This window comes from Lissotriton vulgaris, chromosome 7 (assembly GCF_964263255.1).
Source record: "Lissotriton vulgaris chromosome 7, aLisVul1.2, whole genome shotgun sequence".
NCBI lineage: Eukaryota > Metazoa > Chordata > Amphibia > Caudata > Salamandridae > Lissotriton > Lissotriton vulgaris.
The window spans coordinates 206,166,952-206,194,920 of record NC_141695.1 but is presented as its reverse complement, the minus strand read 5'-3'; the positions used below and the strand labels follow the sequence as shown (position 1 = coordinate 206,194,920).

Sequence of the window (27,969 nt, the reverse complement as noted above, 5' to 3'; positions counted from 1 at the left end):
TGGCTATGCAGGTCTCACACTTCTAACACAGATGAGTAAACAGTTTAACACAATATTATTTCAATGTCTGTTATGTCCAATTTCATATCCAATAATTAAAGTTAAAATACTTACATCGAATGGACAATGTAATGGATCTAGACGCTGATTTGCCACTGGGGAAAGTAGCTGAACACACAAACTCCTCCTTATGATGCTCTGCGATGGGGGTATAATTCAACACTAACACAGTCCTCCATATTCCATTCAAGAGTTTTTCATGGTAAACACTGACATTGCTATGAATTTTGTCCCATGCCATAGTAGGTAGGTGGGTGGGGCAGGTGTGCTCCACAGTGCAGGTGATCTTTGCTGGGTCCCCTTCAGACATTGTTTGAGGATAGGTCACTGTTGGCTGCGCTGGGGTACCTGCACAAAACACAAATAGACACATTTGACAATGTTACTGATGAAGGAGCTCCTTCCGAAACAGTGTCTGAGCACCTTGTGATGTGTGTTTTACAAGAGAATCAAATGAGGCAAAGTTTATTTGAGATGTCTTTACACTGTGTGATTATTCTACTACTGCCATGTCAGAGTGCCATAGTCCTTGCGCAACACAGTGATTAGTTTAAATTCCATGGTGTGCACAATTAGAAATGTTTATTTGTAAACTTTCCTTCTGAAAATGTACCTCTTGGATCTCAGAATAAACCAGTCGCAACCTTCACCCCTGCCCATCAGCTTCTAGGCACAACCGGTGGCCTTCAGCCATGACGTGCTCTCAACATTCATGTTCCCATTATGTCATGGCTAGTTCCGGCGGGGCATTGCCATTGGCTGTGGGAATTTGCCTTATCCCCAGTATTTGCAGGATCAGTGGGCATAGGGCAGGGCCTTCAGCCACAAAAAGTGGCTGTTCATTTGTATTCACCACTTGGTCACTATGTCCTTTGGCCATGCTCTGTGGTGTTATATATATGGCATGGCCTTCAGTGAAACCCGGCTCTCAGTGTCCCCCAACATTCTGCGCAGGACCGCTCCTCAATACCCCTTCCAAATTCTCACTGTGCACAACCTTTGGCCATGCTCAACATGGACTCTTCAGCAAAGAATATCTTCCTACCAGGCCCTGTGCCCCTCCCTGCCTCAGTGCCAGCAAGGTAAACCCTATGTCCCCACAAGCTGTCGGAGGGTAAGTCAATGTCACCTTATATACAGAACATGGCCGAATAGTAACTGTGCGTAACAAGTCATGAACACATGACATCCCTTTTGGCTGCATTCTGTGACTTGTGTATTTACAGGCTTACTGACTGGGATTGGTCCTTGGGTGGGGTGCATGCTTTCTCCTGCATTTAATAGAACATATGGCCTTAGGGAGTCCAGTGTACCCCCACATCCCCCCCTTTGGTCAAGCAACACTCATCTTACCAAGATCAAACAACAGTACAAATATGGGTTTTCGAAGGTTTATGAAAGTTCTTCATAAAAGTGAGAAGCAATCCAAAAAAACATGTTCTATATTGGTAGTTGGTACCACAATGCACCAGTTCTAACTAGAGTTGTGAACTGGGACTGGCCATCAGGCAAACTTTTCACAGTACAAATTGGTACCACTGGACATCATCTGACATCACAAAACTATGAAGAACAAGCTGTCAACCCTGAACAATCAGACAGACTAGACATCCTCCCAATCTTTTTAGACGTTTGCACACCTCTGTGGACTTCAAACACCTTCTTGTCAGGATAAACACACATCTCCTTTTTAAAACTAGTGTAGTGCTCCTAAGTATAAAATAGGTACTGTTAGACCTGGCCTTTTTGATAGGATTATCCCCAAACATTTAGCCTTTTTACCCTTATTTTTCTTACCCTGCTTTCGTTGGCTATAGGATTCTGGACACTTTACCACAGATGATCAGTGCTAAAGTTCATATGCTCTATATAAATTGTGACAATGATTGGTGATCCATGATTGCCATATTTGATTTACTAGTAAGTCCCTAGTAAAGTGCACAGTCTGTGCCATGGGCGGTAAATCAAATGATACTAGTGGGCTTGTAGCACTGGTTGTGCCACTTACAAGAGTAGCCCTGTAAATGTGTCCAATCCCTACAACTGTAGTGTCTGCCCGCCCAGTTGTAGAACTGCCATGTTGTCCTAGTGGGTTTTGGTCCGTCATGAAAATTTATGAAAGGAAAGTGAGCAAATTTAGGAGGGACACAATCAATTATAAACATGATAAAGTGTACTCCTAGGCGGAGATTTACACGCAGAAACGGAAATTGCGTGGCTACTGCTACAACAGACGAAACCCCAGGTACATCTTCTACCTCCAAGGTTTATTTTTTAGACACCAGCCCGGCTGCAAACAATCCACCAACAATTGCATCAATGAGCCAGCCCGACAAAGCAAAAACTGCAGAGGTCATAGATTCAGTAAAGCCAGCAGGAACAGGCAGGAGACAATAGAAACAACCGTGATTAACATCTCTTCTGCTTCACTATCACAAGCCCAGATAGCTGTGTTGGACAAGGGAACCTCATTTGTTCCTACATTCAACATCAAATCTTGTGAGTCTGAAATTACTCTCTACAAATTTACCAGAAAATTATGACTACTGTACTTTTTTTCTGATCTGAAAAGCAACTATGAGGAGCAAGTACCAACAACGTACAGGGAATTTAAACCTAAAGGCACTTTTATTTCCCCCACTTTTCACGAGGTCATAGATTCATTTGAAGAAGGATTTGTCACATTTGTCTGTGCCTTCTGTTAAACATCAGAATATGTCTTATCTGAAAAAGTGTTGGTTAGATCGTTGAGAAGGGATACATCATTGACTTTTTCTCCAGCTGATAAGGGAGGAGCATTGGTCATCATGGGTCGTAGTTTCTATGAATCAAAAGTGGAAACTATGTTACTTGATGAAGTCAGCTACTTACCTTTACCACATGATCCCATGCAGGAGTTTCAAGACACTCTCATGAGGATTTTGACACATGCAAAAGAAATGGCTTGGATTGCTGATAGAACTCTGGAATTTCTTTTCATACGACACCCGCGCCACCACTCAATCTACATACTTCCGAAAATACATAAGTGCTTGAGAGACCCACCTTTGAGGCTCTTAGTGTCACGTCGTGGCTCGTTACATGAACCTTTAGGTCACTATCTTGACACGTTGTTACAGACCATTGTACAAGCTGGCACTACCCACCTACCGGATACTATGCACCTCTTGCAACTCCTACATGAAATTGTACTACCCGAGATGTCAGAAATGTGGCTACGTACAGTAGACGTCACAGCTCAATATACTTCTATCCCACATTCAGAGAGAATTGAAGCGGTGGAGAGGGCTCTCCTACACCAGGATGAGATGCAACCCAGTAAAGTTTTTCTTTTGGAATTACTGCAATGTTCTTTGTTCCATAGTTACTTCCAATGGAAACAGAAATATTTTCTTCAGACCATTATGGGTTTTTCTGGTGCCCCCAGCTACGCGAATATCTTCATGATGCAGTTCAAACTAAAGCATATTCTATCAAATGCAAAGTGGACAGACCATCTGATCCTGTATAAAAGATATAGAGACAACATACTTATGGTGTGGCAAGGCACACAAAATGATCTCATAGAGAACTTGAGACTACTAATCACTAGGCATCCACGGATACAGCTCACCCATAACATGGACCAACACCACTTCGCTTTCCTGGATGTTAACATTGAGGTGGATGGGACAGACTTCAAAACCTCCATGCTTAAGAAATCAACTGATCGCAACAACCCATTGCTATACTCTAGCTTTCACCCGCCATCTCTTAAACAGCAGCTTCCTTACTCTCAGTTTCTTCGGGTCTAACGCATCACCTCTGACATGACTTAATTTGAAACTTCAATGAATGATACAAGAAAGAAATTCTTAACTCATGGATACTCTGCAGAGATTGTCGAAGCAGCTGAAAAATGTGCACAGGATCTTAAAAGAGAGACTTTGCTGATGAAAAGGATCAAACAACCGTCCAACAGGGAAGTGTTTGTATCTACTTATTCCACTTCATCACTTGCCATAAAACAGGTGATCCTAAAACGTTGGGAATTACTACAGTCCGAGCCAGATTTTCGAGGTATCTTCTTGAATCCCCCCATCTTTGCATACAAGAGATCACACAATCTGAGAGAACTTCTTGTTCAGTTGGAATCTGATGATAAAGTGGCGCAGGCGCATAAGGGCGTACACAAATGTTTCAATTGTTCCCGCTGTACTAATGTTATAGTCGGTGATTGTATATCTCACCCTTGGTCAGGAAAAATATCAGACTAAACTTTACTGCAGATTGCAAAAGCAATTTTATTATCTTCACGCTTCATTGCCAGTGTGAAATGTATTATGTAGGTAAGAGTGTAAGGTCTTTACGCACACACATCAGTGAACACAAGAGTGGCATTAGAACTAAAACTATAACCTCGCCCCTGGCGGCACACTGGCATGAACATCATCACACAATAGCTCAATTATGCTTTTCCATTCGAGAAATAGTGAATATATATACAGACAGGGACATGTCTAAATATTTGTCTCAACATGAAACATATTGGATAACTTTCCTGGACACCCTTACGCCAAATGGTTTAAATGATAAACTCAAATTCTCCTGTTTCCTTTAATGCTGTTTTTGTATGTCACCATCAATATATTACTCCGTATTTTCTGTTTGTGAAACTATGTCTTTGACTTTAGCTTGCTATTGGTTTCGTTATAATTATGTCTCTGGTGCAATACTGTTTTTCATTTGGTTTTTAGTCCGATTAGTGTATGTTACTTTTTGAATGGGGTCTGTTTTGCATTTTCTGAAACCCAAGAATATCGTATTTCACATACAGGGTGTCTTTTACCATTTGATTTTGTGTAAATGTACATACACAATGCACTATATTTATGTTTATTTTACATATGTGAGCTTGCCATTATAGTTCATTTGTTTTTTTGTTTTTTCTAATAGTAGCTCAAGCAATGTTCATGCTATTGTTATTGTTCACCACATGTTTATTCTATGAGTATCAGCAAATTTTGATCGCAGCCGCTCTATGTGGAAAAACTCTCGATATGGGCTGTATGGTCTTGTAACCATCAAAATATTTTGATTGAGTTTCAAAATTACAAACTATTATACTCATGATGCGTGTGTTTGTGCACTCCAACTTATTCTCCAGTACCCTTGTTGCACCGATAGTTCAAAAATGTTAGCATAATTGGATCTTTTGCATGTTTTCATTCATTAATATTGTGGACATTTTGTAAACAATGGATGTTTTCTTTAACATCTGCAGCGGCCTAAGGGACCTCGTCTCCTCACTACACGCATAGACTGCTTGTGATGTCGGTTTGTTTGATGATACAGCACCACATTAAATCTTGGTGAGTTTGTCGTTTGAGTATTCCCTTGTATGTGGATTAGTTTTTGAGTTTTTAGTTTAGTTATCTGGTTTTATGTTGCTGCAGAGGTCGTTTAATGTGCGGCATCATCAATCTTGGTCAAGACCATTTTGCATTTGGTACTACAGCGTTCTTGGCTCATTGACCATAACTATATCTTCAAGCGACCGGGTTGGTGCTGATTTTTACTGCTAACTCCAGTGAGTCTCTTCATGCAGATACAGGTGGAGATTGATTTATAATTGAGTGGTTTCACCGCATATTGACACTCTGTTTGCTTCGCTTACAGTCCGCCTTGGATTACCTCCTGCTGTGCTTTTCTGCAGGCTTTAGGTAATGAATGTGCCACGTACTGGCTGTTGGGGCCACAGCATGGGAACCATTCACGCTTTCGTTTAAGCTGCATGTCACAGGTTTAGCACACGCCTTTTGGACAGGGGCGGTCCCACATTTGCAAGAATCTATTTACTTTTCGCCTTTCCCTGTCAGCTGTTGGGACATTTTGATTTGTTGCGTGTCAGTCAAAAATGCGTTGATTCCTGAGAACACCATCCCACATTTTCTTTTACTTTAGGGGTGAACCGCAATGTCACACTCAGTTTCGAGCTAGAGTTCAACCAAATTTTTTTCAAGTCATGTACATATATTTTTTTCACTGTGTACCTCACGATTATAAATATCATATATGATAAATAAGGCATTTATGTCATTGCATTGATTGCTTGTAGATTTCCCGCATGAAGGGCAGCAGTGTATGCCCGAAATGAATTTGGATTTGCTCTTAACTTGTGGGATTCATGTGTTTGCTGTTCTACGCATTTGAATGAAGTTTCCCTCGGGACATATACCTGCCTGCCTACAATAAAAAGATTCTTCTGAACTTCTATCAGTGTTCCAACAGAGTACTTTGATGGACTTTTTTTGATCTCATTTGTGATATCTGATCATTTGTGTATGTTACATTGATTAATACTCTTTTGAGTGCTTACTTGTAGTGCACCTGGAGTCTATGACCATCGTCTTAGTTGTTTCACTTTTAGAAAGTGGGCATTTTCTTACTTTACCATTCTGTGTGCCTCTGGCTGTTTGTGTATTTAGCGTCTGGTGTGTGAGTGACTGGAGCTGAGATGTGCATTCACTCTGTCACCCGGGGGTTTAGGTGTGTCCTGTCTTGCCTGGGTGACTCATCGCAGGGCTGAATATAGCTTCCCTGCATTCAGAGTGGTGGAAGGAGTTTCGCTTGCACCTGAATTGGCTGTTTCCCTTTTTCACAATGCTGTCTCCGCACCCTGTGGTCATTCTGCACCATGAAGGACAGGACTGATTTGGACTGGGTTCAGAAACCTTTACACAAAGAGAACAATTACATTTTGGAGTATAAATGTTACACCTATTTATTTTATTTATTTATTTATTTATTTATTTATTTGATTTATATAGCGCACTATAACCCAGAGGTCTCTAAGCGCTTTGTCAGGGTCCGCTAGGCAATACATAAGGATTCAACTGGCCACCCTACGCTTGCTGGAAGAGCACAGTTTTTAATTTCTTTCGGAAGGGCATTAGATTAGTCTCATTCCGAAGTTCCAGCGGCAATTTGTTCCACATAGCTGGAAGTGTGTATGAAAAAGCACGCCCCCCCCACTGTAGTCAGTCTACAACGTGGCTGAACAAGATAGGTGGCTTCCCCGGATCTAAGCGCCCTCCCCGGTTTATAGAGAGTCAGGCGTGATTTCAGGTAGGTAGGTGCCCTGCCATAAAGAGCTTTGTGGACAATACATAGCCCCTTAAACATTAGCCTCTGCTTAACTGGCAGCCAGTGTAGTTCACGCAAGAGGGGGGATGCATGAGTATTCCTCGGCTTTTTAAAAATAAGTCTGGCTGCGTCATTCATGACGGTCTGCATTCTCTTTAAAAGTTTTTGTGGTAGTCCTATGTACAACGAGTTGCCATAGTCCAACCTGGCTAAAATCATAGCAGAAACCGCGCTCCTCAAAGTAGAAAAAGAAAGCAACGAGGAAACTTTCCCAAGTTGTCGGAGGAGGCCGACACAGGTGCCCACCACAGCTGTAACTTGCTTTTTCATGGACAGTTTACTGTCCACCTGGATGCCCAGGCTCTTGACCACTGCCACCGGTTCCGGAGGCATGCCCAACTCCCCAGGCCAAAAACGATCACTCCAAGGGTTGCCAGCGATGGTAATTGGCAACACCTCGGTTTTGTCCGGATTGATTTTTAGGGAGTTCCCGGACATCCAATTAGCTGTACTTCTCAGAATGTTTTGCAGTCTAGCAAAGGCATCCTGGCTATCATCCAATTGGATGATAATCTGGGTGTCGTCCGCGTAGTTATATACCTGGCAGTCCATTTGATTAAGCATTAGAATCAGAGGCTGCAGATATATATTGAACAAAAGGGGTGACAGAGCAGACCCTTGCGGAACTCCGCAGGTGATCGACGTTGCGGTGGAAAGCATGTCGCTTAATTGCACTCTCTGCATCCTCCCTTGAAGAAAAGATGTGAACCATGCATGTGCTGTGCCCTGAATGCCGAATTCCCTCATCCGCGACAGTAGTTGTTCATGACACACGGTATCAAATGCCGCGGAGAGGTCCAACAGCACCAGGGCACCCAGAGTTTCTTGTCTGCTCATCTACAATCGACAGCATGACTCCGTGCTATGGTTTGCACGGAAACCTGCTTGATTCGGCTCTAACAGCATGTTGCTTTCCAGGTGTTCCGACAGAGTGGTGAGGACGTGTTGTTCCAGTACTTTCGCCAGGAACGGTTGCTGGGAAATTGGTCTGAAATTTTTCAGACATTTCACGTCCGCCCCCGGTTTTTTTAGCAGGGGGATCAGCCGAGCTTCCTTAAAGGAGGTAGGCACTTGTCCAACCTGTAGAGAAAGGTTTAAAAGACTCAGCACATCTTCCTCTATGCCAGGGAGAGCAAGTTTGAACACCTCAGGTGGACATCGATCCAACCTCGAGCCCGACTTGACCCGCCCCATGAGAGAATACAACCTCTCCTTTGTAATCAAGGGTAAGGTGGATAGTAAGGTTGTAACTGGTGTTCTAGCTGGAGTGACCACCGGCGGGCAATCAATTTGCGAAGTCGCCGTAATTTCAGTGACCAGGTCGGCAATTTTGTTGGTAAAAAAGTCCTGAAATTTTTGACAATCTTCCTGAATAAGGTCCGGAATCTGTTCCTTGTTTTTCCTGAGCTCCGTAAGGACTCGGAAGACTTCTTTCTGGGGATTCGTAGCAGTTGTGATCCTCTCCTCATAAAACTCGGACTTCCTAGCTATAATCGCTTGCTTATAGCTAGCGAGAGCCAGTGTATATCTACTCCGAGAGTCAGGACTATAATCCTTGCACCAGGCTCTTTCCAATTTACGTAGCCCACGTTTCTTTCCTCTCAGTAACTCATTATACCATGGGGCCCCTCGTCTTCTATCCACTAGGTTAACCCTACAGATTGGTGCTACTCTGTCCGTAGCCTTCATGAGTTTATCCATGAGTTCCCTACAAAGGAGCTCTGGATTATCTTCCCGGTTGTTAGGAGGGGGGTTGGTACGAAGTAGATGTACCATTTTATCTCCATCAATGTTGTTCCACTTCCTAACTGCCTTCCACCCTCCATTAGTTGTTATTATTTGTTTGTCCACTAGTAGCTCACCTCTCACCAAATGGTGATCGGACCATACACATGGCTGGGCCGTTGCCTCTCCCTGTGCAGGAACTGTCATCTATACCAGGTCTAGGGTGTGTCCCTTAGCATGAGTTGGACCCTTTACTTGTTGAACCAGATCCAATGAGGCTAACGCCTCCTCGATCTGTACCGCCTGACCATCTTTCGGAACCTTCTCCCAATGATAGTTGAGATCGCCCATTATCACTACTTTATCATATCTCGAGCGGATATCCTGGGCCAGTCTTATAAACAAGTCGGGGAATTCAGGCGAAGTCCACGGAGGACTATATACTAACAAGACAATCAGGCAGTCAGTCCCTAATTTCAGCTTGACACCCATCACTTCCACGCCAGCCAAGTTTTCCGTCAGAAACCTTTCGCCCAATAGGCGTGAGCCATACAGAAGGGCCACAACTCCCCCTCTCCTGGCTTATAGAAAAGTGCCGAAAAATCAGAAGGCAGAGACGCAACGAGATCCGGCATAGAGGAATCTTCTAGCCATGTCTCGGTTATTCCTAAAAGATCTAATTCTCCTTCTTCCAAAAGGGTAAAAACCTCCAGATTATGTTGTTGCAGGGAGCGTGTGTTAAGGAGACCATAGCGTAAGCTTTGGACCTTAACCGTATCCTTCCGACCTGAATGGGAACTAGGGGCAATGAGTAGTCCCTCCTGCTCGAGAGTAGCTGCACATCCTTGGCTAATAGCAGTATTACTAAAATTCAGAGCCTCCAACTCACCGCCAGACAAAATAATACGCGGGCCAGGGGTCATGCCCCCGGGTCCCGTCTGGTCACTGATGGGCACAGATGGGCTTGCCTCTGGCGAGCCTCCGGCGTGCCCACGCTGCGCGCATACGCTGCGCGCTTGCATGGGGGCAGGTTTAAATGGCCTCGAGCGTGCGAGGTCGTCAGGCATCAACTAGCCTGTCAACAAAAATGGCGTCCCGACCCGGCACTTCCTCCCCCAAGATGGCTCCCACCCCAAAGGTAGCAACTAAAGACCCGCTCAATCAGCAGTGTAATTTCCTATTATAGTGCAGGTATGTCCTAACACAGACCCAGCGAAATGCGGGACCCACTAGGTGCATTAAAATTAAGTTCGCATTAAAAGCGCTGTACTCGCGCTAGTCAGCAGCATTAAAAGAAATCAGCAGCAGCCTCAGAATCACGGCGCTTACCTAACAGGGAGAGACCCTGGACTGGTCAGCTTAAATGGCCTCGAGCGTGCGAGGTCGTCAGGCATCAACTAGCCCGTCAACAAAAATGGCGTCCCGACCCGGCACTTCCTCCCCCAAGATGGCTCCCACCCCAAAGGTAGCAACTAAAGACCCGCTCAATCAGCGGTGTAATTTCCTATTATAGTGCAGGTATGTCCTAACACAGACCCAGCGAAATGCGGGACCCACTAGGTGCATTAAAATTAAGTTCTAAGTACCTAGTAGTGCAGGACTTAATATTACTTCAAGAAACAAGAGCACCCTGCCAAAAAGAAGAACGGAAGGACTGTGTGAGGAACTCTGCCTTTTCTGAGTGAAGGGTGGGTTGGCCTGAAGTTGCTGCTTCCGTCTGTGGTGAAAAAAAGGACTGACTCTTTTTGCCCTGCTGCGGTTTCCTGCTTGTGAAGAATCTCAAAGGGATTGTGTCTGCTGGCCTCTTGTTTCATAAGACTCAGGGACATCAAAGTCTTCCTTCTGGTTATTACACCTGATTCTGAGGTGTCTGGTGCTTCACTTGGTTTAAAAACTTTGGTGCATTACTTCATGCTGAGTTCTGGTGCTTCGCTTTATTGTGAAAGTTCCTGCTGTAGTTCTGCACTCCCCTGTCCTGTTAAGGAGTTCTTGCACCGTTGGTGAGGTCACTAGGAATTTCATTGCTGGTCTTAGTTGGAAACTCCTGTGTGTTACTTATAGCCTGCATCAGGCAAAGTGAGGGCTTGGCTTGAAGCTGCACGGTATGGATGCGGGCAGCTGCCTAGAGGTCTTGATCGTTGGGGAGGGCCGAGTCTCCATGCATTTACCCTGTACCCGGCGTTCTACTCACTCCACAGGCAGTGGGCAAGCAATCTCCGTTTCGCAGGGTGGGGGACCCAGCGGGGATCTCCTCACCAGCCTTGACCATCCGGCCTAAAGCTGCACCCGTGCAAACACAGGCAGCTGCTCTTGCCTGGGAGATGGGCACAGTGATTGCGGTGGCGGCATTGCATGGTTGCAGACGGCTGCCTTCAAGCAATTCAACCCACGGGGGACACATTATGTGACTGTGCCCCCTCTCCGTCCTGACCCATATACCCAGTGGGAGTCGGGCGGGAGCACTGAAGTGCATGATAAAGGAACACAGTGGTGATTAGCACTCCGTAAGATCTGATTTGGTGCATTACTTCATGCTGAGGTCTGGTGCTTCGCTTTATTGTGAAAGTTCCTGCTGTAGTTCTGCACTCCCCTGTCCTGTTGAGGAGTTCTTGCACCGTTGGTGAGGTCACTAGAAATTTCATTGCTGGTCTTAGTTGGGAACTCCTGTGTGTTACTTATAGCCGGCATCAGGCAAAGTGAGGGCTTGGCTTGAAGCTGCACGGTATGGATGCGGGCAGCTGCCTAGAGGTCTTAATCGTTGGGGAGGGCCGAGTCTCCATGCATTTACCCTGTACCCGGCGTTCTACTCACTCCACAGGCAGTGAGCAAGCAATCTCCGTTTCGCAGGGTGGGAGACCCAGTGGGGGTCTCCTCACCAGCCTTGACCATCCGGCCTAAAGCTGCGCCCGTGCAAACACAGGCAGCTGCTCTTGCCTGGGAGATGGGCACAGGGATTGCGGTGGCGGCACTGCATGGTTGCAGACGGCTGCCTTCAAGCAATTCAACCCACGGGGGACACATTATGTGACTGCGCCCCCTCTCCGTCCTCAACCCATATACCCAGTGGGAGTCGGGCGGGAGCACTGAAGTGCATGATAAAGGAACAAAGTGGTGATTAGCACTCCGTAAGATCTGGAAATGTATGTGAACATGTAACTACTGCATTTTGCTGCCCTGATGTTATGAGGTAGGACCTTAACATGGCCAGTGTGATAGGGGCTTCTCCCTATGTACAAGGCAGTGTTAAGCCACGTAAAGTGGCTTAACGCTGCTTTGTAAATAAGGCCCCCTTTTACGCATCAGGAACATCGGAAAAATTGACATTCTCATGGCGATAGGGGCTTGTACATATGCCCCATTGTTTCTTAAAGTAGTTACAAAGGAAACCCAATAAACACCTGTGTGGTACTGACACTAACAGTCAAACAAACTCTTTAGGTGATTCTGCATATACATTTTAAAATGAGTGAATTAATGAGGTAGAGGTATCTTTAGAGATGAATGGAAATGTAATTACCTCTGCAAATAGTTCTGACTGATCACACACCAGCATACAGGTTTCAAATGTATATTAAAAGGGCACAGTTAAGTGGAAGCTGGACTTGGCTTACCTGCCTCTCAGGATGCTGGTAACAAGTTTTTAGCTTAAGGGCATCCTGCTATGGACATTCCTGGTCAGTGCTGTAATTCCTTTGCCCATTAGTGAGTATGTCCTGGTTAGATATGGGCTGGTATTCGTTTGAGAAGCACTCTTTTTTACTGGGAATTGAAGCTTCAGTATTCTTGGCCCTGGAACTTTCTGCAGGGTCAGCTCCAGACTTTTTACCTTTTACCCTCTACTTTCTGCAGAATTTGTTTTTGTTGGCCTTAGGACTCTATGCCCTTTACCACTATTAACCAGTGCTAAAATGTTTGTACGTTCTCCTTACAACTCAATACATTGGCTTATACCCAATTGGCATATTTAGTAAACGTGGCCCTACAAGTGCCCAGGGCCTGTACATCTAATGCTACTAGTGGGCCTTGCGTACTGGTTGTGTCACTCAATTAAGTAGCACTTTAGACATGTCTCAGGCCTGCCACTGCTGAGACTGTGTGTGCAGTTTTAAACTGCCTTGTCTATGTGGGAAGATAATCCCTTTGCCAGTCTCAAACCTTCATTTATAATACATAAGTCTCCCCTAGTGTAGGCTCTAGATAGCCCAGAGTGCAGGGTGCAATGTATTAAAAAAAGTTGGACATGTACTTTAATGTTTTATGTGTCCTGGAATTAAAAAACTCTGAAATTAATTTCCACTACTAAAAGGGCTATTTCTCTCATGGAATAACATTGGATTCACCTTATTACATTGTTAAATGTGAATTTCAAATAGGTAAGTAAATTCTTTATTGCATGATTAATAAAAATCTTTGCAATTGAGCTAAAAATACAAAATTAAGCACCTTTGGAAAGCACGTAAAAACAACTCATTTCATTACAATGACATTGGTTGGAAGGCCTTTCAAAAATTGCGATATTATTATTATATATATGGTTTTTGTACTTGTTTTTTTTATGTTAATACCTTTAACTACAAGTAAAAGTTATTAAACATATTAAAACACTCCTAAGTTAAACAAGTTAAAAAACAAGAGTTTCCATAAGACAGACGTCAGTTTGTACTTTTTATGCTCCAGTACCGTGAAAGTTCAGTAACGAATTTGACAAGAGGAGAGCTTTTACAGGGAAAGGTTATAAGTCCGGCATATAATTTTCAGAGGTTTGCTTTTAATCAGATCATGTGCTGGCAAGGGGGTTTAGCACAATATTTACTGATTTCATGAAACGTACCAGTCTGCAGGCTAATTGAATATCTCCCCCTGCAAAACATGCCAGAGCTGTGTTAGTAGTAGCCTTCGTTCATTCTCTAGACCTTTACAGCTACATAGTAAGTGCAAAACGTCCTTCTTTTAGGTCACCGCAAAGTCTGCAGTTTGTGGTGAATTCCGAACGTGTCCATGGGGGGAGATGTTCTTTTGCTGGTATAGTCATCGGATTCCTTGACTTCCCGTGAAAACCCTGTTCCTAGATATGCTTGTGGTAAAGACCTGGTATAGCTCTGGATCATGAAGCACCTATGGGCCCTCCTGGTAAGTGTGGATTTGTCTTCTTCCAGGGATAGTTGTTGGAACTCCAGAAGAATGACAGGACTCAGAAGTTAGAAAGATGCTTGTTTAATGACATCCACTCTCCTCACTAGAGAGCACACCAACATTCCACAGGGAGCTTCAAGATGGGAGAATCCAACAGGGGCAGGGAGTAGGGGTGGACAGATTCTACCAACAAGGCTAATTGTAACACATCTCCCTTCCTTATAATGAGGACCAAAACCTCTTAAGAACAAGATGCAGAGTGGCTACTGGTAGGCTGGACGTGTGCCAGCAGGGGAACAGCAAGAGTACCTAGCAAACAGGTTATGGTTGTACCTTTACAATGTCATATGAATTTCAGCCTTCATCTGATATAACGATGGATCATGTACGAAGGCTTTTAGGATTAAGATTGGAGTGGGCCAGGGGTGTATTTTGGCCTCGTTTTGGTTCACCGTATAAATCAATGGTCTAGAAAAATGCCTGTGAGGCAATGGCCAATACTTCCCATAATAGGCAAACAGCCTCTTCCTGCATTATCGTGCACGGATAATGTGGTCCTTCTAGCTAGAAAGGCTGTGAAACTGCAAGAGCTTTTGGACTCGTTTTTGGCCTTCATGGATGCAATGGACCTAGCGGCAAAATATAACAAATCTTTTGTAATGATGGTAGGGCCAAAGTCCACTAGATCTTTTTGTGTCCAAGAGCACTTATTTTCCTATTTGAGTCTAATTAGATTCTATGCTTATCTGGTTCCCTTTGGTTGGTACTAAGAAAAACATGTTTCTGAAGGCTATTGCATCCGTCTATTTTTTTTCATTCCAGACTTGGGTAGAAACACTCCATAGGCACATATGGTAGTGGTATATGAGGATATGTTGATGATTCTGTGATTCAGAAAATAAATATCTCAGATGTCTTCTGAGAGTTGCTCAGTATTTACCTGGAGTATTGCACATCAAGAATTCGGTGTAAACCATCTATTTGACACATTTGCTAACCAAGCCCTTAAATCAAGGGAGTCTGTGGAATTGTTTATCCCTTGATAATGCACTGGAAATTGGTTAAAATTCCAAAAATAGTTGTTCTGCTTTAGGCCATAACGATCTGCTTGAAATCACCTGTTTTGTTTGCAATTGCCGCCATAAGTGCGCTGGGGATGCTCAGACGTGGGTCCCAGGCACTCCACACCACTGGAGTCAAGCTAGCCGGGCTGATGAGAGGTGTTACCTCGAAACCGGTCCGGTCCTCGGATGCCTTATTCCGTTCTGGGAAGGACATGGCTTTTGTAGTTCGGACTGGACTGTTCCCATGGGGCACAGGGTCAGAGCTGATTTGCATATCGCCATTGTCTAACCCAGGGTGGTGTGGAGTGCAAAAAAACGATGGATTTGGGCCCAGATCTTCGGACTGGGGTGAATGTGTGACATTGATCCACATTCTGTCCATCACCTGTTTTGTTTGCAATTGCCGCCATAAGTGCGCTGGGGATGCTCAGACGTGGGTCCCAGGCACTCCACACCACTGGAGTCAAGCTAGCCGGGCTGATGAGAGGTGTTACCTCGAAACCGGTCCGGTCCTCGGATGCTTGATTCCGTTCTGGGAAGGACATGGCTTTTGTAGTTCGGACTGGACTGTTCCCATGGGGCACAGGGTCAGAGCTGATTTGCATATCGCCATTGTCTAACCCAGGGTGGTGTGGAGTGCAAAAAAACGATGGATTTGGGCCCAGATCTTCGGACTGGGGTGAATGTGTGACATTGATCCACATTCTGTCCATCACCTGTTTTGTTTGCAATTGCCGCCATAAGTGCGCTGGGGATGCTCAGACGTGGGTCCCAGGCACTCCACACCACTGGAGTCAAGCTAGCCGGGCTGATGAGAGGTGTTACCTCGAAACCGGTCCGGTCCTCGGATGCTTGATTCCGTTCTGGGAAGGACATGGCTTTTGTAGTTCGGACTGGACTGTTCCCATGGGGCACAGGGTCAGAGCTGATTTGCATATCGCCATTGTCTAACCCAAGGTGGTGTGGAGTGCAAAAAAATGATGGATTTGGGCCAAGATCTTCGGACTGGGGTGAATGTGTGACATTGATCCACATTCTGTCCATCACCTCTTTTGTTTGCAATTGCCGCCATAAGTGCGCTGGGGATGCTCAGACGTGGGTCCCAGGCACTCCACACCACTGGAGTCAAGCTAGCCGGGCTGATGAGAGGTGTTACCTCGAAACCGGTCCGGTCCTCGGATGCTTGATTCCGTTCTGGGGAGGACATGGCTTTTGTAGTTCGGACTGGACTGTTCCCATGGGGCACAGGGTCAGAGCTGATTTGCATATCGCCATTGTCTAACCCAGGGTGGTGTGGAGTGCAAAAAAACGATGGATTTGGGCCCAGATCTTCGGACTGGGGTGAATGTGTGACATTGATCCACATTCTGTCCATCACCTGTTTTGTTTGCAATTGCCGCCATAAGTGCGCTGGGGATGCTCAGACGTGGGTCCCAGGCACTCCACACCACTGGAGTCAAGCTAGCCGGGCTGATGAGAGGTGTTACCTCGAAACCGGTCCGGTCTTCGGATGCTTGATTCCGTTCTGGGAAGGACATGGCTTTTGTAGTTCGGACTGGACTGTTCCCATGGGGCACAGGGTCAGAGCTGATTTGCATATCGCCATTGTCTAACCCAGGGTGGTGTGGAGTGCAAAAAAACGATGGATTTGGGCCCAGATCTTCGGACTGGGGTGAATGTGTGACATTGATCCACATTCTGTCCATCACCTGTTTTGTTTGCAATTGCCGCCATAAGTGCGCTGGGGATGCTCAGACGTGGGTCCCAGGCACTCCACACCACTGGAGTCAAGCTAGCCGGGCTGATGAGAGGTGTTACCTCGAAACCGGTCCGGTCCTCGGATGCTTGATTCCGTTCTGGGAAGGACATGGCTTTTGTAGTTCGGACTGGACTGTTCCCATGGGGCACAGGGTCAGAGCTGATTTGCATATCGCCATTGTCTAACCCAGGGTGGTGTGGAGTGCAAAAAAACGATGGATTTGGGCCCAGATCTTCGGACTGGGGTGAATGTGTGACATTGATCCACATTCTGTCCATCACCTGTTTTGTTTGCAATTGCCGCCATAAGTGCGCTGGGGATGCTCAGACGTGGGTCCCAGGCACTCCACACCACTGGAGTCAAGCTAGCCGGGCTGATGAGAGGTGTTACCTCGAAACCGGTCCGGTCCTCGGATGCTTGATTCTGTTCTGGGAAGGACATGGCTTTTGTAGTTCGGACTGGACTGTTCCCATGGGGCACAGGGTCAGAGCTGATTTGCATATCGCCATTGTCTAACCCAGGGTGGTGTGGAGTGCAAAAAAGTGATGGATTTGGGCCCAGATCTTCGGACTGGGGTGAATGTGTGACATTGATCCACATTCTGTCCATCACCTGTTTTGTTTGCAATTGCCGCCATAAGTGCGCTGGGGATGCTCAGACGTGGGTCCCAGGCACTTCACACCACTGGAGTCAAGCTAGCCGGGCTGATGAGAGGTGTTACCTCGAAACCGGTCCGGTCCTCGGATGTTTGATTCCGTTCTGGGAAGGACTTGGCTTTTGTAGTTCGGACTGGACTGTTCCCATGGGGCACAGGGTCAGAGCTGATTTGCATATCGCCATTGTCTAACCCAGGGTGGTGTGGAGTGCAAAAAAACGATGGATTTGGGCCCAGATCTTCGGACTGGGGTGAATGTGTGACATTGATCCACATTCTGTCCATCACCTGTTTTGTTTGCAATTGCCGCCATAAGTGCGCTGGGGATGCTCAGACGTGGGTCCCAGGCACTCCACACCACTGGAGTCAAGCTAGCCGGGCTGATGAGAGGTGTTACCTCGAAACCGGTCCGGTCCTCGGATGCTTGATTCCGTTCTGGGAAGGACATGGCTTTTGTAGTTCGGACTGGACTGTTCCCATGGGGCACAGGGTCAGAGCTGATTTGCATATCGCCATTGTCTAACCCAGGGTGGTGTGGAGTGCAAAAAAACGATGGATTTGGGCCCAGATCTTCGGACTGGGGTGAATGTGTGACATTGATCCACATTCTGTCCATCACCTAGTGAAGTAGTGTGGCTCACTGGTTAGAGGCGGCAGACCCGAGAGCAGAGGACGGCCCGGGACCAGGGTTCGATTCCCGGCGCGGCAGGTTTCTGGACCAGGGTCAGTGGACTCGATAATTCTCTCGCCTCGGTGCCCACTCTGATCAGCGATCACACTCGGCAACTCTGGGAATTAGCTTGCCTCATCTTCACTAACGGCCCCACCAGACCGCCGGGGATGCCTGGTCTCACCCTGGAGATACCCATTAAGGGACCATCTCTCAGGGAAGCCAGGAAGGGTTTCGCAGCGGTCGAAGCGCCTTGGGACCCCACGGGTAAGTAGTGCGCTATATAAATGCCAATACATTTACAATACATTTACACCTGTTTTGTTTGCAATTGCCGCCATAAGTGCGCTGGGGATGCTCAGACGTGGGTCCCAGGCACTCCACACCACTGGAGTTAAGCTAGCCGGGCTGATGAGAGGTGTTACCTCGAAACCGGTCCGGTCCTCGGATGCTTGATTCCGTTCTGGGAAGGACATGGCTTTTGTAGTTCGGACTGGACTGTTCCCATGGGGCACAGGGTCAGAGCTGATTTGCATATAGCCATTGTCTAACCCAGGGTGGTGTGGAGTGCAAAAAAACGATGGATTTGGGCCCAGATCTTCGGACTGGGGTGAATGTGTGACATTGATCCAAGTCAAGTCAAGTCAAAGAATTTATATAGCGCACTACATACCCAGAGGGTCTCAAGGCGCTTAGGGAGGGGAGGAGGATTACTTGTCAAATAACCACATTTTAAGTTGCTTTCTGAATGCTAGGTGGTTCTGGGTAAGGCGAAGGTAAGTGGGGAGTGAGTTCCATGTTTTAGCTGCCAGGTATGAGAAGGATCTACCTCCCATGGTGGTCTTGTTGATGCGAGGTACAGTGGCGAGGGCTTGGCTGGAAGAACGTAGTTGGCGGGAGGGGGTGTAGAAGGACAGTCGTGAGTTGAGGCATTCTGGTCCGATATCGTAGAGTGATTTGTGTGCATGGGTTAGAAGTCGGAAAGTGATCCTCTTATTGACGGGTAGCCAGTGGAGGTTTTTCAGGTGACCAGAGATGTGTTCGTTGCGCGGGATGTCTAATATGATCCTGGCTGAGGCGTTTTGGATTCGTTGGAGTTTTTTCTGGAGTTTAGCGGTAGTACCTGCGTAGAGGGTGTTTCCGTAGTCCAGTCGGCTCGTGACCAGAACATGGGTGACTGTTTTTCTGGTTTCGGTGGGGATCCAGCGAAATGTTTTTTTGAGCATGCGAAGAATGTTGAAGCAGGATGAGGAGACGGCGCTGACTTGTCTGTTCATTGAAAGTGAAGAATCCAGGATAACGCCTAGGTTCCGTGCGTGGTCTGTCGGGATGGGTGCTTTTCCAAGGGCTTCCGGCCACCAAGAGTCGTCCCATGCAGAGGGGGATGTACCTAAGATGAGGACTTCTGTTTTATCTGAGTTCAGTTTCAGACGGCTGTGTTTCATCCATTCGGCAACTTCTTTCATTCCTTCGTGTAGGTTAGTTTTGGCGGTGCTGGGGTCATTGGTGAGAGAAAGGATCAGTTGAGTGTCATCCACGTAAGAGATGATGTTGAGGTTGTGTTGGCGGGCGATGGCCGCGAGGGGGCTCATGTATACGTTGAAGAGGGTGGGACTGAGTGAGGATCCTTGTGGTACGCCACAGATGATTTCAGTGGCCTCGGACTTGAATGGTGGAAGGCGGACTCTCTGGGTTCTTCCGGTGAGGAACGAGGTGATCCATTCAAGTGCTTTTCCTTGTATTCCGATGTTTCTGAGGCGTTGTAAAAGGGTGCTGTGGCAGACTGTGTCGAAGGCTGCAGAGAGGTCGAGGAGGATGAGGGCGACTGTGTCTCCATTGTCCAGTAGAGTTCGAATGTCGTCTGTTGCTGCGATGAGGGCGGTCTCAGTGCTGTGTTTTGCTCGGAAGCCAGATTGTGAGGAGTCGAGGGATTTATTGGCTTCGAGGAAGGCGGCGAGCTGGTTGTTGACAGCTTTCTCAATGACTTTGGCCGGGAATGGAAGGAGCGAGATGGGGCGGTAGTTTTTCAGTTCGGTGGGGTCCGCTGTGGGTTTTTTCAGAAGGGCGGTGAGTTCAGCGTGTTTCCAGCTTTCCGGGACATTCTGTCCATCACCTGTTTTGTTTGCAATTGCCGCCATAAGTGCGCTGGGGATGCTCAGACATGGGTCCCAGGCACTCCACACCACTGGAGTCAAGCTAGCCGGGCTGATGAGAGGTGTTACCTCGAAACCGGTCCGGTCCTCGGATGCTTGATTCCGTTCTGGGAAGGACATGGCTTTTGTAGTTCGGACTGGACTGTTCCCATGGGGCACAGGGTCACCGCTGATTTGCATATCGCCATTGTCTAACCCAGGGTGGTGTGGAGTGCAAAAAAACGATGGATTTGGGCCCAGATCTTCGGACTGGGGTGAAAGTGTGACATTGATCCACATTCTGTCCATCACCTGTTTTGTTTGCAATTGCCGCCATAAGTGCGCTGGGGATGCTCAGACGTGGGTCCCAGGCACTCCACACCACTGGAGTCAAGCTAGCCGGGCTGATGAGAGGTGTTACCTCGAAACCGGTCCGGTCCTCGGATGCTTGATTCCGTTCTGGGAAGGACATGGCTTTTGTAGTTCGGACTGGACTGTTCCCATGGGGCACAGGGTCAGAGCTGATTTGCATATAGCCATTGTCTAACCCAGGGTGGTGTGGAGTGCAAAAAACGATGGATTTGGGCCCAGATCTTCGGACTGGGGTGAATGTGTGACATTGATCCAAGTCAAGTCAAGTCAAAGAATTTATATAGCGCACTACATACCCAGAGGGTCTCAAGGCGCTTAGGGAGGGGAGGAGGATTACTTGTCAAATAACCACATTTTAAGTTGCTTTCTGAATGCTAGGTGGTTCTGGGTAAGGCGAAGGTAAGTGGGGAGTGAGTTCCATGTTTTAGCTGCCAGGTATGAGAAGGATCTACCTCCCATGGTGGTCTTGTTGATGCGAGGTACAGTGGCGAGGGCTTGGCTGGAAGAACGTAGTTGGCGGGAGGGGGTGTAGAAGGACAGTCGTGAGTTGAGGCATTCTGGTCCGATATCGTAGAGTGATTTGTGTGCATGGGTTAGAAGTCGGAAAGTGATCCTCTTATTGACGGGTAGCCAGTGGAGGTTTTTCAGGTGACCAGAGATGTGTTCGTTGCGCGGGATGTCTAATATGATCCTGGCTGAGGCGTTTTGGATTCGTTGGAGTTTTTTCTGGAGTTTAGCGGTAGTACCTGCGTAGAGGGTGTTTCCGTAGTCCAGTCGGCTCATGACCAGAACATGGGTGACTGTTTTTCTGGTTTCGGTGGGGATCCAGCGAAATGTTTTTTTGAGCATGCGAAGAATGTTGAAGCAGGATGAGGAGACGGCGCTGACTTGTCTGTTCATTGAAAGTGAAGAATCCAGGATAACGCCTAGGTTCCGTGCGTGGTCTGTCGGGATGGGTGCTTTTCCAAGGGCTTCCGGCCACCAAGAGTCGTCCCATGCAGAGGGGGATGTACCTAAGATGAGGACTTCTGTTTTATCTGAGTTCAGTTTCAGACGGCTGTGTTTCATCCATTCGGCAACTTCTTTCATTCCTTCGTGTAGGTTAGTTTTGGCGGTGCTGGGGTCATTGGTGAGAGAAAGGATCAGTTGAGTGTCATCCACGTAAGAGATGATGTTGAGGTTGTGTTGGCGGGCGATGGCCGCGAGGGGGCTCATGTATACGTTGAAGAGGGTGGGACTGAGTGAGGATCCTTGTGGTACGCCACAGATGATTTCAGTGGCCTCGGACTTGAATGGTGGAAGGCGGACTCTCTGGGTTCTTCCGGTGAGGAACGAGGTGATCCATTCAAGTGCTTTTCCTTGTATTCCGATGTTTCTGAGGCGTTGTAAAAGGGTGCTGTGGCAGACTGTGTCGAAGGCCGCAGAGAGGTCGAGGAGGATGAGGGCGACTGTGTCTCCATTGTCCAGTAGAGTTCGAATGTCGTCTGTTGCTGCGATGAGGGCGGTCTCAGTGCTGTGTTTTGCTCGGAAGCCAGATTGTGAGGAGTCGAGGGATTTATTGGCTTCGAGGAAGGCGGCGAGCTGGTTGTTGACAGCTTTCTCGATGACTTTGGCCGGGAATGGAAGGAGCGAGATGGGGCGGTAGTTTTTCAGTTCGGTGGGGTCCGCTGTGGGTTTTTTCAGAAGGGCGGTGAGTTCAGCGTGTTTCCAGCTTTCCGGGACATTCTGTCCATCACCTGTTTTGTTTGCAATTGCCGCCATAAGTGCGCTGGGGATGCTCAGACATGGGTCCCAGGCACTCCACACCACTGGAGTCAAGCTAGCCGGGCTGATGAGAGGTGTTACCTCGAAACCGGTCCGGTCCTCGGATGCTTGATTCCGTTCTGGGAAGGACATGGCTTTTGTAGTTCGGACTGGACTGTTCCCATGGGGCACAGGGTCACCGCTGATTTGCATATCGCCATTGTCTAACCCAGGGTGGTGTGGAGTGCAAAAAAACGATGGATTTGGGCCCAGATCTTCGGACTGGGGTGAAAGTGTGACATTGATCCACATTCTGTCCATCACCTGTTTTGTTTGCAATTGCCGCCATAAGTGCGCTGGGGATGCTCAGACGTGGGTCCCAGGCACTCCACACCACTGGAGTCAAGCTAGCCGGGCTGATGAGAGGTGTTACCTCGAAACCGGTCCGGTCCTCGGATGCTTGATTCCGTTCTGGGAAGGACATGGCTTTTGTAGTTCGGACTGGACTGTTCCCATGGGGCACAGGGTCAGAGCTGATTTGCATATCGCCATTGTCTAACCCAGGGTGGTGTGGAGTGCAAAAAAACGATGGATTTGGGCCCAGATCTTCGGACTGGGGTGAATGTGTGACATTGATCCACATTCTGTCCATCACCTAGTGAAGTAGTGTGGCTCACTGGTTAGAGGCGGCAGACCCGAGAGCAGAGGACGGCCCGGGACCAGGGTTCGATTCCCGGCGCGGCAGGTTTCTGGACCAGGGTCAGTGGACTCGATAATTCTCTCGCCTCGGTGCCCACTCTGATCAGCGATCACACTCGGCAACTCTGGGAATTAGCTTGCCTCATCTTCACTAACGGCCCCACCAGACCGCCGGGGATGCCTGGTCTCACCCTGGAGATACCCATTAAGGGACCATCTCTCAGGGAAGCCAGGAAGGGTTTCGCAGCGGTCGAAGCGCCTTGGGACCCCACGGGTAAGTAGTGCGCTATATAAATGCCAATACATTTACAATACATTTACACCTGTTTTGTTTGCAATTGCCGCCATAAGTGCGCTGGGGATGCTCAGACGTGGGTCCCAGGCACTCCACACCACTGGAGTCAAGCTAGCCGGGCTGATGAGAGGTGTTACCTCGAAACCGGTCCGGTCCTCGGATGCTTGATTCCGTTCTGGGAAAGACATGGCTTTTGTAGTTCGGACTGGACTGTTCCCATGGGTCACAGGATCAGAGCTGATTTGCATATCGCCATTGTCTAACCCAGGGTGGTGTGGAGTGCAAAAAAATGATGGATTTGGGCCCAGATCTTCGGACTGGGGTGAATGTGTGACATTGATCCACATTCTGTCCATCACCTGTTTTGTTTGCAATTGCCGCCATAAGTGCGCTGGGGATGCTCAGACGTGGGTCCCAGGCACTCCACACCACTGGAGTCAAGGTAGCCGGGCTGATGAGAGGTGTTACCTCGAAACCGGTCCGGTCCTCGGATGCTTGATTCCGTTCTGGGAAGGACATGGCTTTTGTAGTTCGGGCTGGACTGTTCCCATGGGGCACAGGGTCAGAGCTGATTTGCATATCGCCATTGTCTAACCCAGGGTGGTGTGGAGTGCAAAAAAACGATGGATTTGGGCCCAGATCTTCGGACTGGGGTGAATGTGTGACATTGATCCACATTCTGTCCATCACCTGTTTTGTTTGAAATTCCTGAGTTGACAAGGATTACTGCTCTATCTTGGTCCTGTAAAGCTTTCTTAACATTGGGTCAGACCTTTAGAGGAGGAGAGGAAATACTCAAACTTTCCGTCCGAACATGCTTACCATTAAAAGCTGTTCATTCAATGGAATCTTCTTTCATCTCTGTGACTTATAGTAACCATCCTTTTCTGTTCTGTACTTGGTCAATTAATGTTATCTCGGTGATGTATTCCTCTAACACTCATTGCTACCTTCGGTTTTAGTGTCATCTCGGGATGATGCAGAGTGCTTTTTAACTGTCAAGGAAGACTTTTGAACCTAAGGAGGGTCTCAAATACAAACGACAATGAGCGATCGAAATGTCGACCCTAGGTATATTAGTCAATGAAAAACCTCATACCTCTGCTTATTGTAAAAATACATTTCTTCAACTATAGGAGGATTTGTTTGCTATGATAGCATACCATTGTTATAGAATTACAGCGTTTTACTATTTAGTTTCTTCGCATTCTGTCTCTATAATTGTGTGTATGTGTGTTTACTGGCTTCTTGTTCCCCTTGCCAGCCAGGGTCAACGTATTTATAATGAGATATTAAAAATCCAATTTTTTTTACTTGAATGCAGACATGTCTTTCTAACTCCGCCTCATAGTTGACCATGTATCACTATTTTTATTATTAAAGTGACCTTTTCCTTTGGACGCATTGCATTTCGATATTTATGAATTGTCCCACCTTCGCTTAAGCTATTGGGGGCAGATTTATGATAACTGGCGCATCCCCAGGGATGCGCCAGTTATCGTGCGCTGCAGCTCCGCCACCCATGGTGCACCGCATTTACAATGCGGCGCACCATGGGGCAAAAATGGCACAGATGCGTCTCGCATCTGTGCCGTAAAAGTGACGCATTGCTGGAGTTGTGTCGCAAGCGCGACGCAGCTCCAGCAAGGCTCGGGGGTGCCCTATCTGACCAATGCTGCGTCAAGCCTTACGCCTGCTTCAAGCAGGCGCAGGGTATTGACGCAGCATTGGCCTACAAGTGACTGAGTGAAATCTTATAGATTTCACTCAGCCACTTTTGCGAGGCGCACCTGCCCCGGAACGCCCACCCTGCGCCGGAACGCCCACAACCGGCGCAGGGCTTTATAACGTGACGCATCTGCCTAGATGCGTCACGTTGTAAATCGGTTGTAGGGATGGGCCACGTTTACGCCACAGTTGCGTGACGCAAACGTGGCGCATTCACAACATATATCTGCCCCTTGGTCTGCTCTGTATTTGCGTCAGAGTTCAGAAATCTGTCAGCTTTTTGTGGTGAAAATTGTCATTTCGCTCTTTATCTGTTTCTAAAAGTTGGGAAAAATTCAACCGTAGCAGAGCAGATTTTTGATCTAGATCAAATAAATCTTGCCTGCTCTCAGCTTTCCCCATTTTCAATGAAAAACTGCCTTTTTTCTTTGCCCCAATAAGGTCAACACCTCAATACTTTTGTTATCTAGGGACATGTACAATCCTGCTGTGTTGTGGTAAAGGGATGCATTTATATGATCTGTTGAAAAACGTAATGAAGGCTTTAATTGCAAACTGTTCCAAATGTTAAAAAGGATTTTCACTGCAGGGAAAGAACTGCCAGCAGTTAAGGTAGTAAGGGGCAGATTTACAAGCCCGTTGCGCCTCATTTACGGCGCTGTTGCGTCACTTTTGTGACGCAGCGGCAGCGCAAATCCTGCTCCATGGTGCTGGGTTACTTACAACGTGACGCATCTGGGAGATGTGTCATGTTGTAATGCCCTGCGCCACATGTAGGCGCTCCTATGCAGGGGGAGGCGTTCCGGCGCAGGAACGCCTCCTAAAAGTGGCTGAGTGAAATATACAAGATTTCACTCAGTCACTTTTAGGCCCATGCTGCGTCAAAACCCTGCGCCTGCCTGAAGCAGGCGTAAGGATTGACTCAGCATTAACTATATAGGGCCCCCAGAGCATTGCTAGAGCTGCGTCGCGCTTGCGTCGCAACTCCAGCAATGCGTCACTTTTACGGCACAGATGCGTCACGCATCTGTGCCGTTTTTGCCCCATGGTGCTCCGCAATGTAAATGTGGCGCATCCATGATGGCGGAGCTGTGGCGCACAATGACTGGCGCATCCCTGCTGATTTGCAGGGATGCGTCAGTTATTGTAAATATGCCCCTAAATACTTCCCACAGTGCAGTGACGTAGCTGCTCAAGGAGACCCTGCCCTGCTTTAGGAAAGTGTATGTTCTGTTAAAGGTCTGGTGTATGTTAAGTAACCATCTACTTTGTTCTGTGTTTTTGGTGCTGCTTATTTGAACTGGTGCTCTTATATTGAATGCTAATGTGGCGTTAGGTCTAAGGAAACGTACCACAAACCTGTCCCAGTTTGTTATTGTTTTCGGTTGTACATGTACACTTTAGAACGGTGCACAGATCCGCTTACTCTCTATATCTTGTTTGTAATATTTATAGCAAGCCGTTCTGATTGCTAGCAGCATTTTAATTTGAGCAGCCTATGGTGTGGCGTTGATTTGAAGCAGGTCTCGCACATCCCGTTGTGACCTTCAGTCTATAGCCTTGTATTTCGAGTTTGTCTTATGCATACACTGATCTTTGCTATGGAAACGATACTGAAACACACAAACAACTTGGCGGAGCTTCTTCAACAAAGCCGTGGGTAGTGTGTAACAGTATATGGTTACAAGAGGAGCGATTTTAGGGATTTAGGCCTAGCACTCTTCTCGAGCGTGTTCGTTATAGAGAGCGCAGTTTTAATTACTTTAGGTAGCATTGGAGCGATTACTTTGTCATTTTATCCAAGCCGTTGAGCTAAAGCTCAATAATGACTCGGTTACTTACGGTAATGCTCATTACTCCGAGTCATAGTTTTCCTCGTCACAGTCACAAAGGAGTCCCCTTGTTCCAGGCACAGCATTTACCCATAAATTAAAAAGGTCCTCACCCAATATGGCCGCCTGACAGGAAGTACCTGTCACCTGGCCTATAAGGGTGGGACCAACACAGGAAACATCCTGAAATACTAAAGCAGAAGCAAAAGAAAAGACAACAATTTTTGTTTGACACCCACCACCAAGGGCGTTTGGGATGGAACATGACTGTGATGAGGAAGACTATGACTCGGAGTAATGAAAATTACTGGTAAGTAACTGAGTCATTACCATCCTCGTCCGTCTTCCTCGTCACAATCACAAAGGAGCGTATACCCAAGCGCTGTACAAACATAAACCAGATATCCAGGACGCCAAGGAAAATACAATGCAGATAAGCATACAAGCAGTGAACAGCCGCAAGGACGGAGGAGCCAAAACTCCCAGAAGAACCACCCCCAACTGCAAGAAATTGGGAGAAGGCATGTGGGGAGGACCAAGATGGCAAAGCACAAAGCACCAACAAGGAGGCACCACAAAAGAAGCCCAGAAGCCCAGGAGGAAAACACACACTGAGAGGAAGAATTCCGAACGACCAGATGAAGAGAGACCCCCGGAAGCAGGAAGGCCAAAGAAAAAGCGGACCGAACCCAACAAGAAGAGCGGTCCCCTCAGGGCGACAGCCCCGCCGGTCAACCCCAAAGATGACAAAGAAAAGGCCACCGGGCGTATGAAGGCTGTACTCCAAGGCAGTTTACCAGAGTCCTAGACAACCAGGGGACAAAGCCGTATCCCCACCCCAAAGAGTGTCAGACGAGGACAGTAGGGGAAGAAGGTTCAGACAGGATAAAGGACCAGGCAGGCAGGGAAAATGGAAG

At 47.3% G+C, this 27,969-nt stretch overlaps 1 protein-coding gene across 2 annotated transcripts in view; it reads right to left on the bottom strand.

The window, feature by feature from the left end:
- Positions 1–27,969, bottom strand: part of LOC147701202 (B-cell receptor CD22-like) — a 479,604-nt gene that overhangs the window by 159,145 nt on the left and 292,490 nt on the right. For both annotated transcript variants that reach the window (XM_086929956.1, XM_086929955.1), the window contains exon 4: positions 115–408. In XM_086929956.1, the coding sequence (XP_086786082.1) occupies positions 115–408 (294 nt within the window). The remainder of the gene's footprint in view (positions 1–114; positions 409–27,969) is intronic.